Source organism: Xenopus tropicalis, chromosome 3 (genome assembly GCF_000004195.4).
Source record: "Xenopus tropicalis strain Nigerian chromosome 3, UCB_Xtro_10.0, whole genome shotgun sequence".
Classification (NCBI taxonomy): Eukaryota; Metazoa; Chordata; class Amphibia; order Anura; family Pipidae; genus Xenopus; species Xenopus tropicalis.
The window spans coordinates 121,653,811-121,678,766 of record NC_030679.2 but is presented as its reverse complement, the minus strand read 5'-3'; the positions used below and the strand labels follow the sequence as shown (position 1 = coordinate 121,678,766).

General features: G+C 39.5%; 1 protein-coding gene across 2 annotated transcripts in view; it reads right to left on the bottom strand.

Annotated features, from left to right (window-relative positions):
• Nucleotides 1-24,956, bottom strand: part of tacr1 (tachykinin receptor 1) — a 115,492-nt gene that overhangs the window by 45,820 nt on the left and 44,716 nt on the right. For both annotated transcript variants that reach the window (XM_031897589.1, NM_001113018.1), the window contains 1 exon segment: nucleotides 7,806-8,000. In XM_031897589.1, the coding sequence (XP_031753449.1) occupies nucleotides 7,806-8,000 (195 nt within the window).

Here is a 24,956-nt window from a genome sequence, read left to right as displayed (position 1 = left end):
TGTGTAAGTATCCCCAGCAGGCTCAGACTGGGTTGCTAGAATAGGGAATACTCTGGTGGGTTCCAATCCCAGTGTGCCCTATTCCAAATACTCCATTTGTGATTTGGAGCTCTCCTCTGCACAGTCTATCTGATTAATCGATTTACAAAGGCAGAGCCCATATTAGGGTGCAGGTAGAAAAAATTTAGAAAAAAAGCCCCCAATACTGATGTGTGCAATAAGGCAGGTGCCATACTGGTGTGCCAGTGACTGCCAGCATTAGATAGCACAACTATTATTATAACTATTATACCTTAACTATTATTATGCCCAGCTTTTTTATTTCCATTGCCCCAGAAGCACAACAGAGAACCCACAGTCTCCATACAAATCACATAGGCACTGAACATTATAGCTCCTTCAAACAAACTTAAACTGGCTCTAAATCTCCTGCCACCATTATTGAGTGATTAGTAGTATTAAATGGAATGTAAACTCCGAGCATGAAATGACACAATTCCCCCAGCATTGAATGGCAAAGTGACCCCAGCATTAAATGGTGCACTAATTCACTGCATTAAAAAGCACAGTGATATGAATATGAAGTATAGGCCCTGCCACCTGACCATATCATTTTTCTGGGAATGTCTTAAGAGACACCCTATAGATGTAACTACATAAGAGTTCCCGGTCTTAATTGCCTTGTATGTAAAATAGATGATAGAAGGAAATCACAGCAAGGAATTTGTCTACAGCTGTCCCTAGCTGATTATGTATTTGCCTGAGACTTCCATGCCAATACCTGCTTATCCATCGCCCTTTGTGAATTGTCAGCAAATAACAGATGTCTCCTCCTATAGCAGGGGTGGGCAAACTACGGCCCGCGGGCCACGTCCAGCCCGTTGGTCTTTTTAATCTGGCCTGCCGACTCCGCAAGTCTTATCACACAAGACTTGGCACCTGGGGACTGACGAGCGTAAATGGCAAATCAATGTGGCCGCTGAGCCAAAAAGTTTGCCCACCCTTCTCCTATAGCTATGATTATTGGAAAAATATTGGGAAACCTACCCTGCCCAACATTTTTAAATGAGACCCCATATGTTTTGCAACCCTGTACAGGTATGGGACCCCTTAGCCGGAAACTCGTTATCCAGAAAGCTCTGAATTACGGAAAGGTCATCTTCCATAGACTCCATTATAAGAAAATAATTCTAATTTTTAAAAATGATTTCCTTTTTCTCTGTAATAATAAAACAGTACCTTGTAATTGATCCCAACTAAGATATAATTAATCCTTATTGGAGGCAAAACAATCCTATTGGGTTTATTTAATGTTTAAATTATTTTTAGTAGACTTAAGGCATGGAGATCCAAATTATGGAAAGATCCCTTATCCGGAAAGCCCCGGGTCCCAAGCATTCTGGATAACAGGTCCTATACCTGTACTAGAAGGTTATAATGCATTTATTGTAAAAAACCTCATATAGCAGGGGAAGGAGACCCTACATTACAGCTTATAGAATTGGACATATTAGTCAGTGAGACACAGAACAATATAATTGAATTTTTCCAGAGCTGGTTTTATATTAAGTGAATTCCTGGAAAAGCCTCCAAGACACGCAGGCGATAAGGAGAAGAAAATATGTGTTTCTATATTAAAAGGTGTTCATTCATTCAAATGGCTCTTTATGTTATTGACATAAAAACAACAGCATCAATAAATAAAAGTGCTCAGGGAGTGGCATCCAGGGAAAGGTGCACGTAAGCCTTACAATGAGACATAGATCAGCCAGAAGGGGAACATAATGTGCACATGATGCGGGTCACTAACAATGAACAGTTGGTCCTTTATCAACATCGGAGCTGATACCAAGGGTGCAATGATGTATGAGCTGCAAACGACACAAATATTAGGCTACAGAAATGGAGTTCCTGCTCGCCGGGGTTTGAGGGGCTGGGATCAAGACACAGTATTTCTCTGGAAACCTTCCGTTACAAAACAGGCTTGCAAATGACTCCAGCAACCTCTGTGCCCTAGAGCAGACATTTTCCTGTTGGTACAATGCTGAGCTTAGCTGTGGAGCAGTCACAGGCAACAAAGGTTAATGTGATATTAACAGAATCTCAGGCTTGTGCAGACAGCCATAAAGCTTCAGTGGCTAAAAAACAAAGCCAAGGATCAAACAGGAATCAAAGAGGGTCATGATGGAAGTTTCAGAAGGTTGAAGCGCATCATGCGGTTGTTGTTAAACAACAAATCCCAGCATGCACTGACAACTGATATTTTTTATTTTAAAGTTAAACTTTACCCCCCCCAACAATGTAGGTCTCTATAAAACTATATTGCATAAACCTCTCAGATGTACAACCCTGCTTCATCTAAATAAACTATTTTCATAAAAAAAAGTAGTATGTGCCATTGACTAATCCTAAATAGAAAACTGCCATTTTAAAAACTAAGGGCTGTCCCTGGGATCATAGGATTCACGGTTGTTAGGTCACATCAGCCAATGAATAGACAGAGTTCTTTTACTCCCACACTACTTCCTGTTACAGTAAGAGCTGCATTATTTCTGGTCATGTGATCTCTGAGGGAGCACACAGCCCATCGCACAATGGCGGCTCAAGGGAAAGGATGTAAAAGGGCAATATTTACTGATATATATGCCATTTTGTAAGATTCTTTAATAGGTCACTTAATATGATATAAACAATCTGTTGGTTATGTATTCATTCTTGGGGTATAGTTTCCCTTTAAATGAGTAGATAGTTTATGGAAAAGGTGCATTTTCTCATCAATAGTTTAAAGGTGAAACTCAATGGGAATTAATATGTGCGAAGAAAAAATAATCAAGTCATGTATACAGCATTACAAAAGTGCCCACAAGATCACTCTGAGCAATTAAATATTCACTTACATCAAGGGTTTACACTCCCCTTAACATAATGAGTCCAATTTTTAAAATGATTTCCTTTTTCTCTGTAATAATAAAACAGTGATGTTGATGGGAACTAAAGGTGCCCTTACATGCACCGATATTATCGTACGAAATGTGTATGGCCACCTTAAGCTGCATGACTGCATACTGGTGCAAAACAATCATATTCAGTTTATTTACTGTTTAAATGTTTTCCATAAGGTATAGTAAGCCAAACTATAGAAAATCCCAGATTTCAAGCATTCCAGATAATAATTCCCATACTACTATTTTAGTGGGTATTCTTTTAGGTCCCCTAAGCTTTATAACTATAGTAACAAATGTTGTTTTGTTGTATGTTTTAATGGTAACGACTTCAAACTTGGCATGAAGGAACCTACAAGTATGGAGGATTCTTATCCCCATATGTAACAAAAGGCACTAAGCTTGCCCAGGAGCAGTAACCCATAGCAACTGGTGAACGCTACCTGCTGATTGGTTGATATGGGTTACTGCTCCTGGGCAAATGTAGTGCCTTTTATTACATCCATCCATTCATCCATTGGTGTCAAAACATTCTGTTAAATGTATGGAAACACTCAGAAAATGTGAAATTGTATCTACCTTTTACATACTTCCCAACATCCTTGATTGGGTAAATTTGGCCATGCCCCTGATTCACATTTAGTCAGCCATACCCTTTATTTGTCCCTTTACAGGTGTGGGAAACAGGGCTTTCTTTTAAAGAACTGGTTCAGGTTATAGGTATTTGACCCATTATCCGAAACCCATTATCCAGAAAACTCTGAATTATGGGAAGGATCAGATCATTTGTTTGGCCAAGTCAGTCTGGCAACCTCACCAATCAGGTGGATCTTTACATGTATGTCCAACCGAGGGTAAGAACCCACAGAATGGTTGAGTCGCCCGTGATAGATCTCTGTCGCGGGCGACAAACTGCTCCTAGAAGGTTTTCCATCAGCAACAATAGGAGTCGCCAGTGAAAAGCCCTTTGCATCGCTTTGGTAATCTGAAGTCACACGAAGTTGCCTGCAGGAGTCGCAGGCGACACAACCGCTCCTTGGGTTCTTACCCTGAGGGATGCTGTTTACTGATAAGATTTTGATTCCCAGGAATCTGACACAATCATTGCATTACAGTAAATCAGATAAGATATATGCATAATGATTTCATTGCAGAACTATGTTTAGATATCAGAAACATTTACAAATTGAGAGTCATTTTATGAGCAGAGAGAACGCATTACAAATGACTTTTTGGAGATTTCAGTGGGGTAATTTATTGCTGTACTCTGTGGCAGCCAAGAGTTTTATCTTTCTGTACAGAACAGGTTCGAGGAAGATGGAATTTACTGTTTTAATATCACCTGCCTTTCATTGAGCCATTAGTTGTGATGCATGCCTGGGCAAGATTAGAGGCCAGGAGATAATAACAGATAAAGTTATTGTGGCAGGTAGCCTAATCCACAAATAAAACTCACATACACAGAGTGACAGAGCTTTTGTCCTGACCCAAATGATGGATACAAGATAAAGGCTATTCTACAAATGATTTTTCAGTTTTTATTATTTTTCATTTTTTCCTGGTGAGACCCTATGTTTGCAGTTGTATGACCTGGAATAACAACAGGAACGGCAATTGTATGCATTAAAGGAGAAGGAAAGGCAAAGTCACTTGGGGGTGCCAAAATGTTAGGCACCCCCAAGTGACTTAAATCGCTTACCTTCTACCCCAGGCTGGTGCCGCTGTACAGAGAGAACAGCACCAGCCCGGGGTAGCTGCAGCGCTTCCTCCTTCCGCCTTCTGTCGCACGCATACGCAGTAGAGTGAATAGTGGAATTTTAACAGAGAAGTCGGCTTTTCACTCTAATGCGCATGCGCCTGTCCTAAGTCCTTCCAAAAGCGAAGGCGTAAGGAAGAAGAGCTGCGTTACAGGTACCCCGGGCTGGTGCTGTTTTCTCCTAACAGGGGCACCAGCCTGGGGTACAAGGTAAGCGATATAAGTCACTTGGGGGTGCCTAACATTTTGGCACCCCCAAGTGACTTAGCCTTTCCTTCTCCTTTAAAGGTGTTAGTCCAATTTCATTAAGCCACAGACTTGTTTGTGATGTTGGTCAACATTTCATGGGGTAACCCTCGAATGATATGGTTCAAAAATATCTGATATGTCTGATGTCCGAAAACTGGAGTGTAAAACTTAAGCATCTAAAAGCTTGCTAGTTTATGTAGAAGTCAGTGGAAGCTGTTCTAGGCAAGTCAAGCCATATTTTCAGTTAAAGATTTTCACGTTTTTTGAGTTTGTAAACTTGCAAATTCAAGGTAATCAAGTTGTTTTATTTGAACAAGTTTTCAATATTAATAAATAAGCAAGCATTTGAATTTTTTTAAAATGAGAGTTTATTTCAATTAGAAAAACACTCAAAAATGGATAAATAAGCCCATAAGAGTTCTACACTTTTATATTGTATTGTATCTGTAGTGAAACATTTTCACTTTGGTATGCATTTGGTTTTTTTTTCCCTAGTGGGTTTACATAATAACATGGGTTGGCCCCAGAGGTCAGGTTCTTTGGTGGGCCACAGGACCCCATTCCGACACTGACACTGGCAGTGAGGTTGGGGAATGCCCTTCCTAGTGATGTGGTAATGGCAGATTCTGTTAATGCCTATAAGAGGGGCCTGGATGAGTTCTTGAACAAGCATAATATCCAAGACTATTGGGAACGTAAGTTCTACCATTAGTTAGTAGAGATATTGGTATATATAGGTACATATGTGTATGTACCTATGTATGTGAATATATACACATAGATAGGTCAGTATGAGTGTGTGTATATATGTGCACTGGGGTTCATTTGGAGGTGTTGAACTTGATGGACTTTTTTTTAACCCAACTTAATTATGTAACTATTCACTCCTAGACCATATCATTATCAATTTATAAAAAGTAAATGATTAGGAGTATTATATTCTACAAATTATTTTTCATGATGGATCTATCTTTGAAGATAAAAACAGACAGAAATAAAATCATATGAGGGAAATGAATATCTGTTAAAATGCAGTAATATTTGGACATTATCCAAAACTTTCCTAGACGGTTATGTACCCGACACTTTAATGCGGATCATTTCAAACAGCAATGGGAGAGCAATTACAATAACCACTCTTTGCAGTTTATGAATTGAAATCGGCTACATGATCTGGCGCAGATGAAATATTTTAAAAAGATATGTTGATGCTAAAAGATTAAATTAATGGTCTAATGGAATGACTCCAAATATGAGATTAATGGTGTCATGGAATAACTCCAAATATAAACTGAAAAATGACATAAAGAGGCGATACATATTAAACAGCAAATATATGTCAGCGATTTGCAAGATTTGCGGCTGGGTCAGATCTGTAAATGGAAGAGACCATATAATGATATGGTTTCAAATAAATACAGATTTTCTGAAAATGGTAGGTAGGGTTAATTACACATAGAATAAGAGGTCCCTAAGTAGAGGGTCACAAGGTTTCATGAGCATTATTCATGCGAAGAGGACTTTGATGCATTCTAATGTTACAGACGATTCTGAACTTAGTATAGGTATGGGATCTACTATCCGTCATGCTGGGACCTGGTGTTTTCTGCCACAGATTTATGGGCTGATTTCTAACTTTGTCTGAAAATGTTGTGAAATGGTTTCCTAAAGACATTATGTCCAGTCAATTCAGAGAATGCAGCCTGACTGACGGGAGGAAGGGTTTTGCATCCTAATTGGGGATATAAGTCTGTCAAACTGTCAGTGCTCAAATGTAGTGATAATAAATACAATCAATGTATTTGTGTGTGCTCTAAGATTTTGTCTAATAAATACTGGTATAAAAAGTTAGTGAAATGATTCAAGTTGTGAGCGGAGATGACGAGAGAAGCCGGGAGACTTCAGAGGCCATTACAGGATGGAAAGAAATAAGACATGCAGAAGGGGGCTCAGGAAAGAAGAGCTGGTTAATTAATGGCTGCAATTTGTGATTTTTGTACTTTGCACACTCTTTTGTTCTTTACAAATGCTCTGTCCTCTGTTTCGGAGCATAAACAGAGATGTGTCGCTGACCCCATGAATATAGTGCTGACTGATATAGCCAGAACTGTGTTGGTGACATACGGTGGCAGAAGGTAAGGACAGGCATGGCTTGTATCCCCGACGTTGCTGTCTGCACCTTGCACCATTCATCTCAGCCAGTAACGTATACTTACATGGAACTAATGCAATGATGAATGTTTTAAACAAGAAGCACAGAAACTTGTCCTTGGATTCAAAGAGTGAGGGGATGGAACTAAAATTCTGCACCTGGCTTACCAGACAACTAAAATCCCTTTTACAAGTTATAATTTTCAGTAAATATTTAAAGGGAAATCAAAACCTCAGCACTTGATAAAGATTTTAATAGGGTCATTAGTACATTTAATACACAATACAAAGAGTTGGTGAAGTGAGGTGGCATTAAAACTTGGAGAATTTATACAGGGTCGGACTGGGCCGGCTGGGCACCGGGAAAAAAACCTGGTCTCAAGAGACACAAAAGAAAAATACCCAGGGATAGAGGTGGTGATTTGGATTAAATCCTTCTGCAACAAGAGAGTAGGAGGATATAACCTCTAAACACTTATGGCACCACATATGGACTTAATGGGGACATGTGGTATAAAGACATTTCTGTAATAAAAAAAAAAAGATGGCTTTTTTGCCTCCATGGGTGTCCCTGGCAGTAATATTAAAATTACACATTTTTGTTCAATGCATAAATGGTTATATAATCCATTTACATATGCAACCGGTTAGTTTTCCAGATTTAGAGCGGAAATAGAGGACAATACGCATATAAATGATATACTCACACTTTCTCAAACTTCCTGTTCTCAGATTCCGGCCACTCCATGTAGCAAACAACTCTATCCGGTGTAGGTTCAACAGTGGCGAAGTATCCCTGAGGAAAGGCTAATGCAAAGGCAAAACCCCAGATGACAGCAATCACTATCCTAGTGGCTGTGGCCGACAACCTTGGCTTCAGTGGATGGATGATGGCCATATACCTGTTGAGGAGCAAAAAGAGAAACTGATTTGATATCCACTTTAACAACACTTCCAGCATTGATACAGTTAATTTGCCAAATAAACAGAGCATTCTGCAGAGCTCCGTCCTTGGTCTACACTGTAATCTCCAGGTCCCTCACGCTTCTCCTCACCCATGTCCTTTTACAACGGGGGGCCATTATTTGTTATAATAAGCATGTATAATTCATGTGACAGAAATCACAGAGCTACAGCAGGACTGACCAACTGTAGGCTCCCCTGGAGGGTTTTTATGGCCCCCAGTATGCTGAAAGGCTCCATAGTCTTCACTGTAATGTCATCACCATTTTAACTGGGTCCAGCTGTCAAATATGATGATGAGAAATAATGGGGCCATTCTAGTAAGTAAGTTGGATGGCACTGAGATAGAGGATAGGTTCTACTGATTCTCTATATTTATTTGTTCAGGGAGGGCTTTCTTTTTTCATGCCCAGTGGGTCCAAGTGTTAAGGTGTGGCCTTAGAAGCCAAGGAAAGAAGATCCTATGCCCTGGCTTTAGCCATAATGAGCCTTAATGCTTAAAGTGGACCTGTCACCCAGACATGAAAAGCTGTATAATAAAAGTCCTTTTCAAATTAAACATGAAACCACAATTAATTTTTATATTAACACATTCAAACCCATTATAAATGCATTTAAAAATCACAGCTGTCAATCATATACTGCCTGCCCCGCCTCTAAGCCTTAGGCACAGAGGCGGGGCAGACAATTACTTAAACTTTCCATTCAGCACTCACATTCCCCCTCCCTCCTCACCATGTAATTATGTAACCAGTGCATGGACATGGGCATCAGGTCCCCCATTCTGGCACATATACAAGATTCTGGGGTGATACAAAGCTTGCCTTAATAACAGTGCCCACAAAATGGCAGCTGCCTGCTTGCTGTGATTGTATGTTCCCAAGACTGAAGGAAACAAGATATATATCATTTATATAGTATGTGAAGTTAATTTTGCTTAATAAACACAATAGAAAAGAAATTGGAATTATTTCTTAGGGTGAAGTTTAGCTGCACAGAATCTTTCCTGTGAAAGAATGAGCTGGAGAAAGACTGAAAGATTAGTGTCTGAATGCAACATTTATTTAGTAATAAAACGTGAAAATTCACTGGGATGTATTGTGGCACAAACTGATACACAGAGGCTAAATCAGTTTTATTTGATTTTCTCAGAATCCCACTTTCTTGGTAAAACTTGCACGACACAGTTCACATAATACACAGAGTCAACACAACTGATCTGCCTAAGGGCCAGGTGCATATTGCTGGTGTCAATCGCTCATCTGTTTCATTGTGTTTCCGACACTTTACAGTGCATTGATAGGTCTGTATAGACTTTTGTCTTTTTTCAACCCCAGTTAACTATGCAACCAATGACTTGTAATGTACCTGGCACGCAATGTAGACTCATTGTGTAGCCTATTAGGCTGTTTATATTGCTCATGTAAGATGAAACATTTAAGGTGGTCGTGCTGACTTATATTACATGACCATTGATTATGGCTTGAGACAAATATTTTTTAGTCTATCATTTTTAAAAAAAGTTAGAAAATGCACAGAACTAAAGCTGGTCATACACATGAAGATCCAGCAAAGTTGCCAAATGAGCAGATTTTACACCTGTATGCCTACCTTGGGGTGGGCAATACCAAGCTGATCCAATCATTTGACCCTCAGACCAATGGTAGGATCTTAATTGATATGCAGGCTGTTGGATGAAGGGCCACATCAACATGCAGATGAAATCCTCAATCTGATGGGCAAACCAGATGTCAATCAGGCAAACCTGCCCAATGGACATCTGGGTGATATTCAGCCAGATACAGGTATTGGCTGGGTAGGCCAGTCGGAGGGACCCATATACAGACAAATAAGTTGGCGAATCGGCAACTTAAATCTCCCTGTGTATGGCCACCTTTACTTATTACTAACAACAACAAATAAAGCAACTATATACTAATAAATAAAAGGCTAACATCATATACACTGTAGGCTGGTAACTATATGCAATAGAATTTACACACCATAGTATTAAAGGAATGGTTTCATAATTCTTCTGAGCTGAGTATTAGTCCAGATGTAGCAGTTATCCTAAAATGATATAGCTGCCTATTGCTATACCCATTCCCCAAGCTATTTTAATTAGCACAATATGGCACAGAATTCCATTAAACCTGATGTAATTTGTATCTTAAACTTCTACAATAGAATAACTCCCAGCATCTTTTGTGTCCTCAGTAATACAAAAAGAATACTTTTGGCACAGGTTACATCTTTACATCTGGGAAAATAAGGTTTCTCCCAGTCCCTTTAATCAGACTCACTGCATTCCAGCTTCCATTCTGCATGGTCCTATGAAAGTGCTAAACAGGCCACATACCTGCCTGCTGTGAGCCAAGGGAAACAGCTGGTGATGCTATTGTCTCACTGAAAATGCTCCTTTAAATTAGCTCTTCCATTTTTCTCTAAATGTCATAATACCTGTATCATGATTAGTCTTTATTTTAGCCCAACACTTTGTAGGACATGAAATTCCCTTTTAGAAAGAAACATGAAAGACGCTACCTATAAACATGGCATATTGACCTTTTAAGAGAAGAGGAGTTGAAAGAGAGAGGGGGTGGAAACGGTAAGGGAACTGGATAATGTATAAAAAAGAGAATATGAAAGTGGTTTAAGAGAGATATATATGAATGTATAAATATTAGCTACTAATACTATAGAAATCAGATTGAAAGGGCGGTTCAATGAAAGAAAAGGAGATAAAAAAGAGGTGGGCAAAAGAGATAATAAGAATGTGTTTATGTGAAGATATGGAACCGAGGAGAGAGACTGTGGTCGATAAGGAGGCAGAGACTTGACATTGTGTCATATTTATAAAAATCTGCTTTATATTTATTTTTGTCTCCATCCCTTTGCGTTACATCTTGTTGCAAGCTCCTAACAAAAACAAAAGGAATAAACACATATTACAGCAGAACCCCCCATTTACATTTTTCAGACGACCAGAAAAAAATGGTGTAAAATGCAAGAAAATCTGAGTACTGTGGCTAGGTCTCTGTCAGCTGGTTCAGACTTAAAGTCACCAATGTATTATAGTTTGCTTTGTTTCCCTTTGTGAGGGATTTCTTATCCAGAAGCGTGTATTTTTAAAACATATTTTATGGCAGTTGGCTATTGGGCAGCTATAGTTCTCTTTAAGCCTTAAGCCCAGGTTGATGCTATCCAGCACACAGCACAAACCGGATTTCAGAATTGTATTCACAGGTCAATAAAATGCAAACAGGATTAGAACTAAGGCTGATAAAATGTCAACACTAATTATATGGAAGGAGCATTTAAATGGAGATTGTATTGGCGAGCAGGCCACAAGATAAAGGATGCAGTAGATATGTTAAACCAATCTATTGTGAATCTTAGGGGAACATGACTGAAAACCAAAACTTTAGCTTAATCCACAGCAATCAGCTACTGTATATATCTGCTAATGTGTATAATCACTATTACAGATGATCCCAGTGAAGCTATGAAGGTGAACCATAGAAACTGAGGGTTGCATAACTATAGTTGGAGCTCCCCATCTGAGGCAGTTTTAATTGAAGATCCAGCTCCATAGGGGCTGTGATTGGCTATTTGGTAGCCCCTATATGGACTGACAGCTTACACTGTTTGCCAGTACATCTGGTTTTTATGCAACCAAAACTTTCCCAAAAGCCAGGAATTCAAAAATAATCACCTGCTTTGAGGCCATTGGGAGCAACATGTTGCCCAGCAGTCACACAGAATCAGATTTCTACATATATCACACTGCTGTTCCATAATAACCAAGTCTAATGCACAAAACAATTAAAACTGGTGTTCCAGGACCAAGAACCCTCTCTAGTAAAGCAGAGGTCCAGCACAAGCATAAGCCCCAAGCTCCAGGCATTTGTGAGGTTATATATATTGCAGGAGGTGAGGAGGGATGTGCAGGTATTGTATGATCAGAGACTTTAAGCAGAACTCTGTAAGAAAATGCTAATTCCACATTAAGTGATAGTGGCCCATATCAAAGAGAAAGAAAAGCATCAAAATCAATGACAGCACGAGTCCTACATGCCTCATCAGATCCTGCTGCCGCAGTCTACTGTCTAGGGATCCAGTCCAGTACAAGTTGAATGGCAGACATACATTTTTGTAGGTAAATAATGAAGAACCCAGACCCCAGAGACTTTTTTTCTCTGCTCAACACTGCTTGACTTGATGTATCATATTCTATGCCATAAAGCTAGTTTTTTTTCTAAAACATGTTATGAAAACCGTACAAAGGTATTGGTTACTTCCTCAAATCCCCCCAAAATAAATAAGCTTTTTCCTATATAAACATTCCTGTGTGGGAAGCTACACTTCAGGATAGAAGTTTGGACATTTGGAAAGATGATACATGTCTAGTCCCAAGGCAGACAATATGATGAATGTTTTTATCATTTATGTTCCTGGAGACAGATGAAGGCATTATTTGGGGTCATTGTGCTGGATTGTGGTGGTTACACATAACAAACATTTATCAGGCCAGCAGTAAGGAAAAATGCAGCCCATCATAGGGCAGGACACATAGACAGATACTGGCAGACATAGATTGATTACCTGAGCTCTCAAAAATATTGTTTTCACTACTGAACGTGGTCAGGCAGAATGGGCAAGTTGGTTTGCAGTTTCTAGGCTCCTGATAAGCAATTAGACTGCTGTCTAGGAGGGACCAGGAAACACAGGCATTTTGCACCTGCCTGGCATGGAAATAAGAGGGCAGGTCAAATAGCGTGACCGTCACGCTAATGGTATGATACTGGACAGGGCTGTAAAGGGAGAAATAGATCAGAGATAGGAAGCCTGATATTTCCAAAAAAGCCTAATATTTCCAAAAAAGCCTAATATTTCCAAAAAGGTGTTCGATTTAGGCCAGATAAATACAAAAAGATAATGTATCACCCTAAATATAACTTAGAATGGCAAACATTACTCCATTTAAAACTGCATTGCAATCTGTGGAGAGTGATAAACATCAAATGTTAATTAAAATGCATAACAAACCTTTCAGGGCCATCATCTCAATTACAGGTGGGTAATTATGTAAATCAGATTACATGGAAAGCTTGCATGAAATCTCTAACAGAGTAGCTAAAATTAATCACAATCTCTAATATTATCACAGAAATTGTAAAAGAAGCCATAGGCAGCTAGTGATGCTACATTCATTCTGCTGGTTTTTATACAGGGCCCAGTATATCTAAGACTGGGGCAAATTTGCACATCCCTTTGCAGAGCTTTCCCAACACAAATCTATACTGTTTGCCAAAGGCTTGTCTTTAAAAACAAAACTGAGCTTATAAGAAGAACCAACATGCTCAATTGCAGATGTCATGGTCATCATCATGTAGTGACACATAAGGGGCAGAAGCATGGTCAAGACCATGGGTACCATTTCTACTCTCAATATTTTGTCAGATTAAAAAGCGAATGGACCCCCTTCTTCCTCCTGAACCCCAGCAGTTGTCCCCTTATCCTGGGATCTGAGATTGCAAAGTTGCACAGCTGGGTTGGCGGCCACCATGCCTGGCCATGTCATATTTACTTTTCAGGCTCCCAGGCATTAACTGTTGTATCTTTGGCCAGAAGTATGTGCACTGGATACCTGGACCCTTTACAACCCAAAATTCATGCAGAGAATTTTCAGAAAACATTTATTTTGTGACCTCTTACACAGTTGAAGGTCACAATGTGACAGTACTTAATTCTGCAAACCCCACAACATTATTTCCTTGTCACCAAATGTTCTTTTCATGCAGGCCAGGTTAAAACAAACAGTTTACAAACAGTAAAAAGAGTGAACTTCCTGATGCCAATACTTTTACAGCTTTTAATATAAAATGACAGCAAAACATTTGACCTGGGCAGAGTCAAGGCCATGGTCATACTTACCATACCTGAAACTCATACGTAATTATTAATCATATAATAAAGACACAAGGAGCCCAGGATGAAATTTAAAGGCCATAGCTTTATTTACAAGATTAACATTATGAAAACATAACCAAAATCCCAGACCCAGCCAGGCTTGCCACTGCAAAAGACAAGGGCAGGTGGGTGGAATGCTGCTCTGACATTCTGCTGAACAAAGAGAGCACCGTCACCCTTACCCCTTTGCTTCTCTCTAAACACTTTAACCCTTTCCTCCCTCTAGCCTGCCTGTGCCCAGTCAAAGCTTCCCTCCCTCTACTGCACTCGCCTGGGAAGCCCTATTATTGCATAGCTTTAATGGTACAATCTCAATCAAGCACTGCTATAAACAGAATAATATATTCTCAAACCAGCTACACAATATATGGGCTGTTTAATCAAGTGAGTCTATTAAGCCAGTGGGGGGATGTATAATAATACGCAAAAGCCTGCGTGCATCATTTTTAAATTATTCATCACAAGCCAAGATATTTTCCTTAGATGAAAAATTCATAAATTCAATTCAAAACTGGCCGTTAACACAAACAGTTTCTTGCTACAAGCCCCCCAGTGGAATGCTACGTACAGGAATATTGATTTCTAAGAACCCAGCCAGAAAAGGTTAAACCGAACAGACCTGTGGAAATGCGAGACAGAGTTAGTCTAACCCTATGGAGTTTATTCGACTTATGTCAGGAGAACATTCCTGTCTCTCGTTAGCCAACATGCGCTTCCCTTAATTGCTCTGACATTCCGGCAGGCACCCACAAAATCTGCTCAGATCCCTTCTCTGTAAAAATGACATGTTTAATTCTTCCCAATATTATTAACTGCAGCTCCAAGTCATTGAGCAGTTGAAGACCAAAAAAGCAGGACAGGATATTTTTAGAAGTGGCAAATTTAATCCCTTCACGGACAGTCATTAAAATGTCCTTGTTATGTGGTGAGACCCTACTGGCAGTGGCTGAGGTTAATACGCTACAGTGCAACAAAATTATTATTTGTGTCAAGCTCCTGCTGGGAACTGTAGGGTTATACAGAGAGAAATAAACCCAGTAAATTCTAGGGCAATAGGTCTGGAGTAACAGAAAAGGTGGTTATGGATGAGGAAGAAATTTCAGATGTCCCTACTATAGAAAAAAAAACAGATGAGAAATTTTAAATGATTGGATATTGGGAATTGCAGTTTAATGAAATCTAGAGGGACACCCAGAATTATACAGCTGAATAATATCTTACTATTCGCCATATTATTGTGGCCTAGGAGGGGAGCCCCTTTATACTGGAGGCTACCAGTCCTGTCACATGGCCTAGAACTTCTTAAAGTTTAAACTGGAAATGTTGGCGGGTGTACAGTATGGTATTCTATACATTGGTATTCTATGCATACAATTCTTTCCTTATGTCCCCTTCTGTGACAATTATGGACAAACTGTAATAAACATGCAGCCATATATAATTATGTATACAAACAGATGGCTACTTTATTTGATATTAACAGACTTTTACTCCTGCTCCATATGCCACTTTCTCTCTTTATCCATCATAAGCAACTGAACAGCTTGAAAAGATGTGCTAACATTCAAAAGTCAGTTACCAGTGTTGCACTTTAATTTGCTACAGAACTGAGCCAAATAGACAGCAGTAGACTGATACACTATGAGGGTAAAGAGGCATTGGGTTCCATTACATTTGATATGATACAAATATATATATATATATATAAGAATCCTTTGTTCCTTACAATTTTCAATATTTTTATTACATAGTAACATATTAAGTTAGATTGAAAAAAGACGTGCATCCATCAGGTTCAACCATAATGCCTATATATAACCTGCCTAACTGCTAGTTGAGCCAGAGGAAGGCAAAAAAATTTCTTCCTGACTCCAAGATGGCAGTCGGACCAGTCCCTGGATCAACTTGTACTAAGAGCTATCTCCCATACCCCTGTATTCCCTCACTTGTACTGAGAGCTATCTCCCATAACCCTGTATTCCCTCACTTGTACTGAGAGCTATCTCCCATACCCCTGTATTCCCTCACTTGTACTGAGAGCTATCTCCCATACCCCTTTATTCCCTCACTTGTACTGAGAGCTATCTCCCATAACCCTGTATTCCCTCACTTGTACTGAGAGCTATCTCCCCTACCCCTGTATTCCCTCACTTGTACTGAGAGCTATCTCCCATACCCCTGTATTCCCTCACTTGTACTGAGAGCTATCTCCCCTACCCCTGTATTCCCTCACTTGTACTGAGAGCTATCTCCCATAACCCTGTATTCCCTCACTTGCTAAGAATCCATCCAGCCCCTTCTTAAAGTTATATAATGTATCAGCCAGCACGACTGATTCGGGGAGGGAATTCCACAACTTCACAGCTCTCACTGTAAAAAATCCTTTCCGAATATTTAAATGGAACCTCCCTTCTTCTAAACGGAGTGGGTGCCCTCGTGTCCGTTGGAAGGACCTACTGGTAAATAAAACATTAGAAAGGTTATTATATGATCCCTTTATATATTTATACATAGTTATCATGTCACTTCTTCTTAAGCGCCTCTTCTCCAGTGTAAACAGACCCAACTTGGCCAGTCTTTTTTACATATGGGGGTAAAGTCTGATTACCCCTTTTTATTACAAAATGCATCAGAGTGGATTACTTTTTGGTTATTAGGGATTCATTAACTGGATGCCATGCCGCAGCCTACCTGTGCGCTGACACATTAATTCTGCCTAATGTATCAGGCGGCACTATGACCTTGTTACTATTTCAGTGACTTCAAGAAGCAATGATGAATTTAAGAAGCTGAGAGGAATGCAAGAGACAAAAGATAAAGCAGACCCTGAAGTGACATTCACACTTCAATCAGGACAAGATTAACCACAGTTCTTATTTTAGCTGTGACCTCTTTGGCAATATACAGTATATATAATTAGGTGGGGAGAACTCAAGATTATTGGGGAGAGGTTTGGCATTATTTCAACAAAATATTTTAAAAAGCAATGTGTTTTTATGTAGTGGGCACTTCTATTCCCACTAAATGCATCGATAGCTAGTAATGTCCTACTGCAGTACTTGGAGCTGGCTCAGTGTGGGTGGCACTTGGAACAACAAACCCCTAGGATAAGATATGGGAGGAGCAATATTCTCACCATACATTGTCCTATGGCAACAATGCCCCTGTGACCTAAAGGTGGCTGTTTTTTGGCGAGTGTATCTTCTCCAGATATGCCCACTTATGGCCCTAAGGCCAAACAACTGATTAAAATGGCGGGTATATGGGCCATCAGACTGAGGGCTGCATCAACAAGTTGATGTGGTCCCTGATCCAACAGGAAAATCAAACCTGCCCAACAAGATCTGGCCAATTATTAGGTCAGGTAGGCCTGCCAGGGGTGCAGTGCAGACAGCCATGAACAAAAACATCCAAACCCGTTTACGGTCCAGCCACTCTTTGGTTTTAACCCATGTGCCAGAAAAACAAGAAGACTTGTGCAAAATACAGGAGGATTTTCAACATCAAAAAACTACTACGATTATGGGTGACCCAAGTAGTGGGGGGCAAAAAGCAGAAGACTTACCAAAATTCCAGGAAACTTAGCATTCTAGGCCACCAGCCACAGGAGTGCAGGAAGAACTGCAGTCAGTGGCCCAATGACAAAAAAGGGAAAAGAACAAGTCAATATTTTTTTCCCTTTGGGGTCTCATTTTTCTTTTTGGCAGGGCCCATATCCCAGGGGGCCCACTTGACAAGTGGGATAATAATAAGTGCCTTCTCTTGGGAATTCCCTGCTAAATTAGTAAGGGTCCATGATTACTGATGGCAGCCCCGTTGCCATGTCTGCACAACAGATCACCTGTCTAGAATACAATGGGGTCAAAAGCCATTTAAAGATGCTAGCAGTTTTATATTGTCCCAGATTCAATGTGTAAGTAGTGGCAGGGTTAAATGAAAATGCATTCAGCAATTGTATGTCTATCTGCTTATCTCTCTTAAATTACCAACCTTTCTATAATTACCGATATCTAGGCTCCATCTTTCTATGCATCATCTATCAGTCTAGTTCATAGGATGTATCTTCTAATAAGTATAGAGAGGGAAAAATCAACATAATTCCCCATGATATCCACAACATCTTTAAGAATTCCAGTGTAATGGTGCTGCAACAGCCAGAACCAGAATTTTGCACAAGTTTGATTTTCCTGTTGGAGCAGGACCACATTGGCTCATTGAAGAGGTCCTCGCTCCAGCGGGTCCTATTCCTTTCATTATAATTCGACCAAATTACTCCAATATCACTCACCTTGGTGGGTGGGTATATCAGTGCAAAGATCTGCTCGTTTGGTGACCTTGCTAAATGAGTGTATGGCCACCTTTACCTGTGCATACATGGTTTCGATATAATGAATAAAACAGTGGCAGTTATCCAGTAACAAAGAAGATAAAATAAATGTGGCACCATAATAATAGCAAATAGGCACCCAGATACACATATTTACATTTCTCACTGGTTCTCAGAGGAGGACTGGGATAGGGAACACCTTCTTTGTAGAAACCACAACATTGCCCCTGCTAAACCCTGTCTATTTGGCACTTTTGAAAGAAGGAGAAGGGCTGAAGAAAGTGGAAAACACAACTGCTGCCAAACCTCAAACGCCTACATGCAAGTCACTAACACAGATTAGTGTCGCACTATGCACAAATAAACTACATTTAATAACTGAGCAGTTTATTAAAAATCTATAAGGAATACATCATTTTAATTCAGGAAATAAATGACTGTAAACAGGGACAATTTCACAGAGAGATCTGAATGAAGATCGGAAGCCAATTCATAATGTACATAAAGCTCATCAAAAGTGGGAGTTATTTACACAATAAAGGCACCTGAAATAAGGAAAAACAATAATATCTCAGAAAAGAATGGAATATAAAAATGACTAGATATATTTATAAAGATATTCAGTATGGTTAGAATGGTATGTAGTCGCTTTAAATAAATGGCATTCAGGAGGCAGTCATCAATTACAGCCCTCTTAGCCATAATAGATGACTCCCTGCTGAATGCCGCCTCAATTATTTGTTTATTGTTTGTGAGCATTCCCTCCATTGTCAGAGACTGTCTGGGACTTGTTTAGATGTCCTCGTGAAGCACTGTTTTATTGTTCTGCTGCAGTCCAAGCAGCATTGAAAGATAGACCTGCTTGCAAGAGCTTACAATCTAAAAGGAAAAAGGAGTGAGACATGTCAGGGTGTGATATGTAGCAAGGTTCTCACATCCTACAGAAATTGGTATCAGTGTCGGACTGGGGTGTCAGGCTGCCGCCTTGGTGCCCCCACCCCAGTCACAAGATTTGCTTTTATTTTTATAATAGTTTCCCTTTATATAGAACCAGGTATACAGTTGCACAGCAGAACAGAAAGCCATGTGAGGTCCCAGTAAGCAATAAATGATATGTGAGTGTGCATGGGTGTGTTATTGCACTGAGATTCGCTTGTTTCTTGCACTCCTAATGTTACTCTGGGGACATACTGGATACACAACAGCATTTAACAATAGGGGCCCAGCACTGTTAGAGAAAAAGATTCTACAAAACCATGTTTTTTTTTTTTTTTTTTTACCAAACACAAAATATGAACAAACTGATAAATAACTGCCGGCTGCTGAAGTTCAAAGAGTTTGTTCTGAGGAGGTTGCTACCATGAGAAGCGCTAATAACAGAATTGATATTGAATACTGAATTGCAAATGAAGGAACAAATACAGTGAACTATGAATATCTTTGAAAAAAACCTTTGGTATTTAGTATATTATATATCAGCATTCCATATGTTTGGGAGAAAGGATTTTTACTAATGTACTGTAATCTAATAATTCCTGCATTCTTACAAATTCTGACCATAGTGGCAAAAATTAGCTTATGTTTAACTGACCCTGGTGTGGAAACAAGAATAAAACCCCTGCATTATTTTACAGACTACTAGCTATGGTTACCACCCGGCTGGTATTTGACTGGCCCAGTAGGTAAATCACTAGCTAGGGCCGGGGCCAGAATTACAAACTTATCAGCAGTGCAGTTTTGGTTTCCAGTCCTTAAGAAGGATATTAATGAACTGGAGAGAGTGCAGAGACTGCAACTAAACTGGTAAAGGGGATGGAAGATTTGAACTATGAGGTTAGACTGTTGGGAAGGTTGGGGTCATTTTCTCTGGAAAAAAGGTGCTCGTGAGGGGACGTGATTACTCTGTGAGTTTGGCATGGAATCTCTTCTTGGAGAAACTAGAGATCACAAGAAACTCTTAAAACAGCTGAGTGGTTTATGCCATAATAGTCTGCAGCCCATTACAGTGCATCCAGTTGTTCTAATAACAATACCTTGCAAGCTGTCAACTCACCATTAGTATTTAAACACACTGCTACTCAATAGAACCTAACAGCCTCCTAAATTGTAGGACACCCTAAGTGTGTACTCTACAGTCTGGTAAAGTTTCCTGCTTGGGTTACTTTGTCTTAGGGTACTGGACTCATTTTCATTTTATATTATTACATCCTCCAATTATCCATCTTTGGTTCTTGTCTTAAAACTTTATAGTGCAACTAAGGGGCCAAAAAGTCTTTATTATATACAAATGTAACCCCTTGGTAGACTTAGCTTTATGCTTCTTGCTTGGCCAGTACTGACGTCTTTCCTAAATATTCCATGTATTTGTGTACATGTCCCCTGGGAATTCTCAACACACACCATGTTCCCTATTTCCTTCCTCCCAGCATTTCTGTGAAATGTTCTCTTGGCGTTCCTGCTGCTCCCAGTTTATACAGTTCCTTGTGTGGCCTAGGGTGGAATTGGCATTAATAGGAACTTCAGTTTAAATCATGGATATCCAGCCTGAAGACCTCCCTTAAAGGGATACTGTCATGATTTTTATGGTATACATTTTATTTCTTAATTACACTGTTTACATAGCAAATAATTCACTCTACCATTTAAAATTTTATTCTTGAACCAAAAAATTAATTTTTTTAGCTGTAATATTGGTGTGTAGGTGCCATCTCAGTGCATTGTGCCTGAGTCTGAGCTTTCAGCCAGCGCTACACATTAGAACTGCTTTCAGGTAACCTATTGTTTCTCCTACTTCCATGAAACTGGAGGAGTCCCAAGCCGGACTTGGATTTCTTACTATTGAGTGCTATTCTGATACCTACTGGGAGCTGTTATCTTGCTCCCTTCCTATTGTTCTGCTGATCGGCTGCTGGGAGGGGGCTGACATCACTCTTGCATCACTTGCAGCTCAGCAGTAAAGTGTGACTGAAGTTTATCAGAGCACAGGTCACATGGCTGTGGCACCCTGGGAAATGAAGAATATGGCTAGCCCCTTGTGAAATTTCCAAATTAAATATAAAAAACTTTGTTTGCATTTTTGAAAAACAGATTACAGTGCAGGATTCTGATGGAGATCCTATATTAACTGATGCGTTATGTTTTCCCATGACAGTATTCCTTTAACCAAGCTCCTGCTGCCCTGCATGCTGGCCAGTGATGTTCAGTAGTGGTTAGAAAGCCAAAGCCAGAACAAGTCTGGACAAAATAAAGCCAAGCAAATGACCTGGAAATAAAGATAGCAAAGTATTAGGCTTGTCAAGCAATCATGAATCAAAAAAAAAAAATAATCATACACCACTCTGAAATGTTCACAGAGTTCTGGCAGCGATTAATATATCATGAACATCTCTAAGCAACCTAATGAATATGCCTGGCAATATATAAAGGAATGTTCATAGTATCAGCACTAACTCAAATGGTGGCACCCAGACCAACAGGGACATTCAGTTGGGAATATGTAGAAATGGTGCTTTCTGAACCTTCAAATAGAAATGGATTTTTTTATTTTATTTGCACCTCCCTGATGCTGCGCTGTGTACATTGCACTGGGTTTCAGCTATTCCTCTGGGGCGTATAGTATTTTTTAAAAATTACTAGCTAGAATTCCTTTAGGTTCCCAAACTGTGTAAACGTCACCATTACAGGGTCCATAGAGCTGATAGAGGTCCAAGGCCTGAAGGTCAGTAACTGTGTTATTTAGAGAATTTATTTACTTTCTTAGGCCTAGAAGCCCTGCCTGAAGCCTCATCAGACTAGGATTGGGAGTGAACACTTACTTGCCAGATATTATTGGTATAACAGCAAGATAAGTCATATAATGTTTTCATATACAGGTATGGGATCCCTTATCCAGAAACCCGTTATCCAGAAAGTTCCGAATTACAGAAAGGCCATCCCCAATAGACTCCATTATAAGCAAATAATTCTAATTTTTAAAAATGATTTCCTTTTTCTCTGTAATAATAAAACAGTACCTTGTACTTGATCCCAACTAAGATATAATTAATCCCTATTAAAGGCAAAACAAACTTATTGGGTTTATTCAATATTTGACTTAAGTTATGGAGATCCAAATTACAGAACGATTCCTTATCCGGAAAACCCCATGTCCCGAGCATTCTGGATAACAGGTCCCATACCTGTACCTGTAACCTTGTATAAGGCAAGGGGAGTTCCAACCAAATGTGGACGGACAAAAGGGGGTTTGTAACCAAAGCATCTGAAAATTACTGCATTAGTGAAATAAAAAAAACAGATGATTGGATCATATTAGGAGAACCACTATCAGTTTGATGTGAGTAGGAGATAAGAGCCATTGCAGTCCCCACACTTTCACTGCAGTGATTTGAGCGTAACAAGGGGTACAACATGGATTTCTGTATAAATTAGAACCTCCATTTTATGTTTTTTAGTCCATGAAAATGTAAAATCAGGGAAACGCATTATATATTGGTGGGACCATAAAAATCTGGTGTAATATAAGGGAAAACTTGAAATTTAGTGGATATAAAAATGGTGGTTTCACTCAGTTCTTTCTGCCAACATTGAGAGCTGCTGCACCTACTGACACAAAGGAACAAGCAGTTGCCACCATCTCCTGACCAGGCAGTAGCTCCAGCGTTCATCACTTGCACAGCAAACACCGGAAATAACACCAGTCAGACTTCCGAGCTATTGTTTCCAATTTGGAACTAAATGCCACATAGTTACGGTAATTTTGCCAAACCAGAAACAATTCTGGGAACAAGTCTGGGAAAAACCACTGCATTGTGGAAAAAACGCATGGCATTTGTGCTTCATGTTGAACTTTGCTCACTGCACTTGCCATCAAGTGCAACAGACTGTTTTATTATTATAAAGGAAATCCGGCAATAAAATATAAGTCTTGCTTCGTTCCATATTTCTGAGTCATGTAATAAGGTGACTTTATTAGGTATAAGTAGAATTTAGGGGCTCTGTTTTAGCTGGGTTTAATAAAAGGCATCAAGGATCCTTCCTAGAGCTCATAGCAGAGAAGCAGTTAGACACCAGAGATGTACTAGACACAGAGAAGTCATGTCAAAAGGCGTACATGTCAGGGATGTCAAGTTAAAGATCATATTGAAAGCTAGAAGAGTTAATTAGATGATTCAGTCTTTGCCACTGGAAGGTAGCAACGTCTTTGTCATTGGAAGGGTTATTTAAGGTGGTTAAGAGAGGTGGCACACAGTAGGAATACTCCTTTGCTCTGACATTGAAGACAAAATTATAAGGTTGCATAAGGTTGTATAAGAAGAAGAAGCTACTGAATTCATTTTGCAAGGGACAAGTCCAAGGTCTCTATTATCTGATATGCGAGCTCTATGCCACATTGGGCAGCGAAGAGAATGATGAGCTGCAATTAGTGATGAATGAATCTGTCCCATTTTGCTTTGCCAAAAAATGCTGAAAAACTGCCGAAAAATTTTCGAAACGCATTGAAGGCAATAGGTGACAGATTTTACGTGCAACAAATATTACATGAGCAACATTTGTTAGGCGGGAAACGTTTTTCATGCAACTTTTTTTTTACTCCAGAATAATGTCAATGGCTTTAGTTGCCCTGAAGAACACTGTTTTCTGGTAACTGGAAGTACAAGATTTACTGTAGGAAATGATTTGTTTGTTTTGATTCGGCAGGTCAGTAATTTAACTTTTGACTGTTTTTTTTTCAGCTTAAGAACTTAAAAATAAATAAGATCCCCACAACTGAATTGAAGAGAAACTTTGAAAAAGAATGTGAAAAGACCAAGATCTAGGCATAATTCTATTCTATATATCGCTATAGACGGCTAAGGCTGAAATGACATTTTGTGGTGGCACAGCAAACAAGCAGCAGCCTGAGGTCAGACAGATTTATTTATCTGCTTCTGAATCATTTTTTCGTGTTTGGCGCAGCACTTCTGCTGATTTTTGTCTTAAAGAGATACCATAATGTCAGGATAACAAGATTTCTCTGGGCTCTTTTACACAAAATCAAGCCAAGCTTGATTGCTGTGTGTCTAGCGCTGTATCCCTTACAGCCTGATTGAGCTGTGTGTCTGCACTGTCAATACCAATACAACTGGCTACCAATGAGGAAAACCAAGGGGCTGCCGACACAAGACCTTTCTCAGGCCTCTGGAATACTATGGGGAGACTGGTGAATTATTCTTGATCCAGGCTGTCACACTCCTATGTACTGTACAATACAGCACTTCTACTCTCTACTACTACTGGGGACCTTAATTCCAGGGTTTCCAGCTCCTGCTCCCAACACTGTGAGACCAGCGTGGGGACAAAGGAGCAGAATCCTCCACAGTTTAATCTCACATACACATTTTCAGTAAAAGTTAATGGGAATAAATACTAATGGCCTTATTTATCAATTTTCCAGTTAGTTTTCTAAATTGAATACTTTTGCATATCGAATACTCGCTTACCTATTAATAAGGAACAAACCTATTAATAAGGACTACCGAACCTATTAATAAGGAAAACTCATTCAAATCGAAAACTCGAATACCTCGAATTCTTCAAGTTTACAAACTCAAAAAAC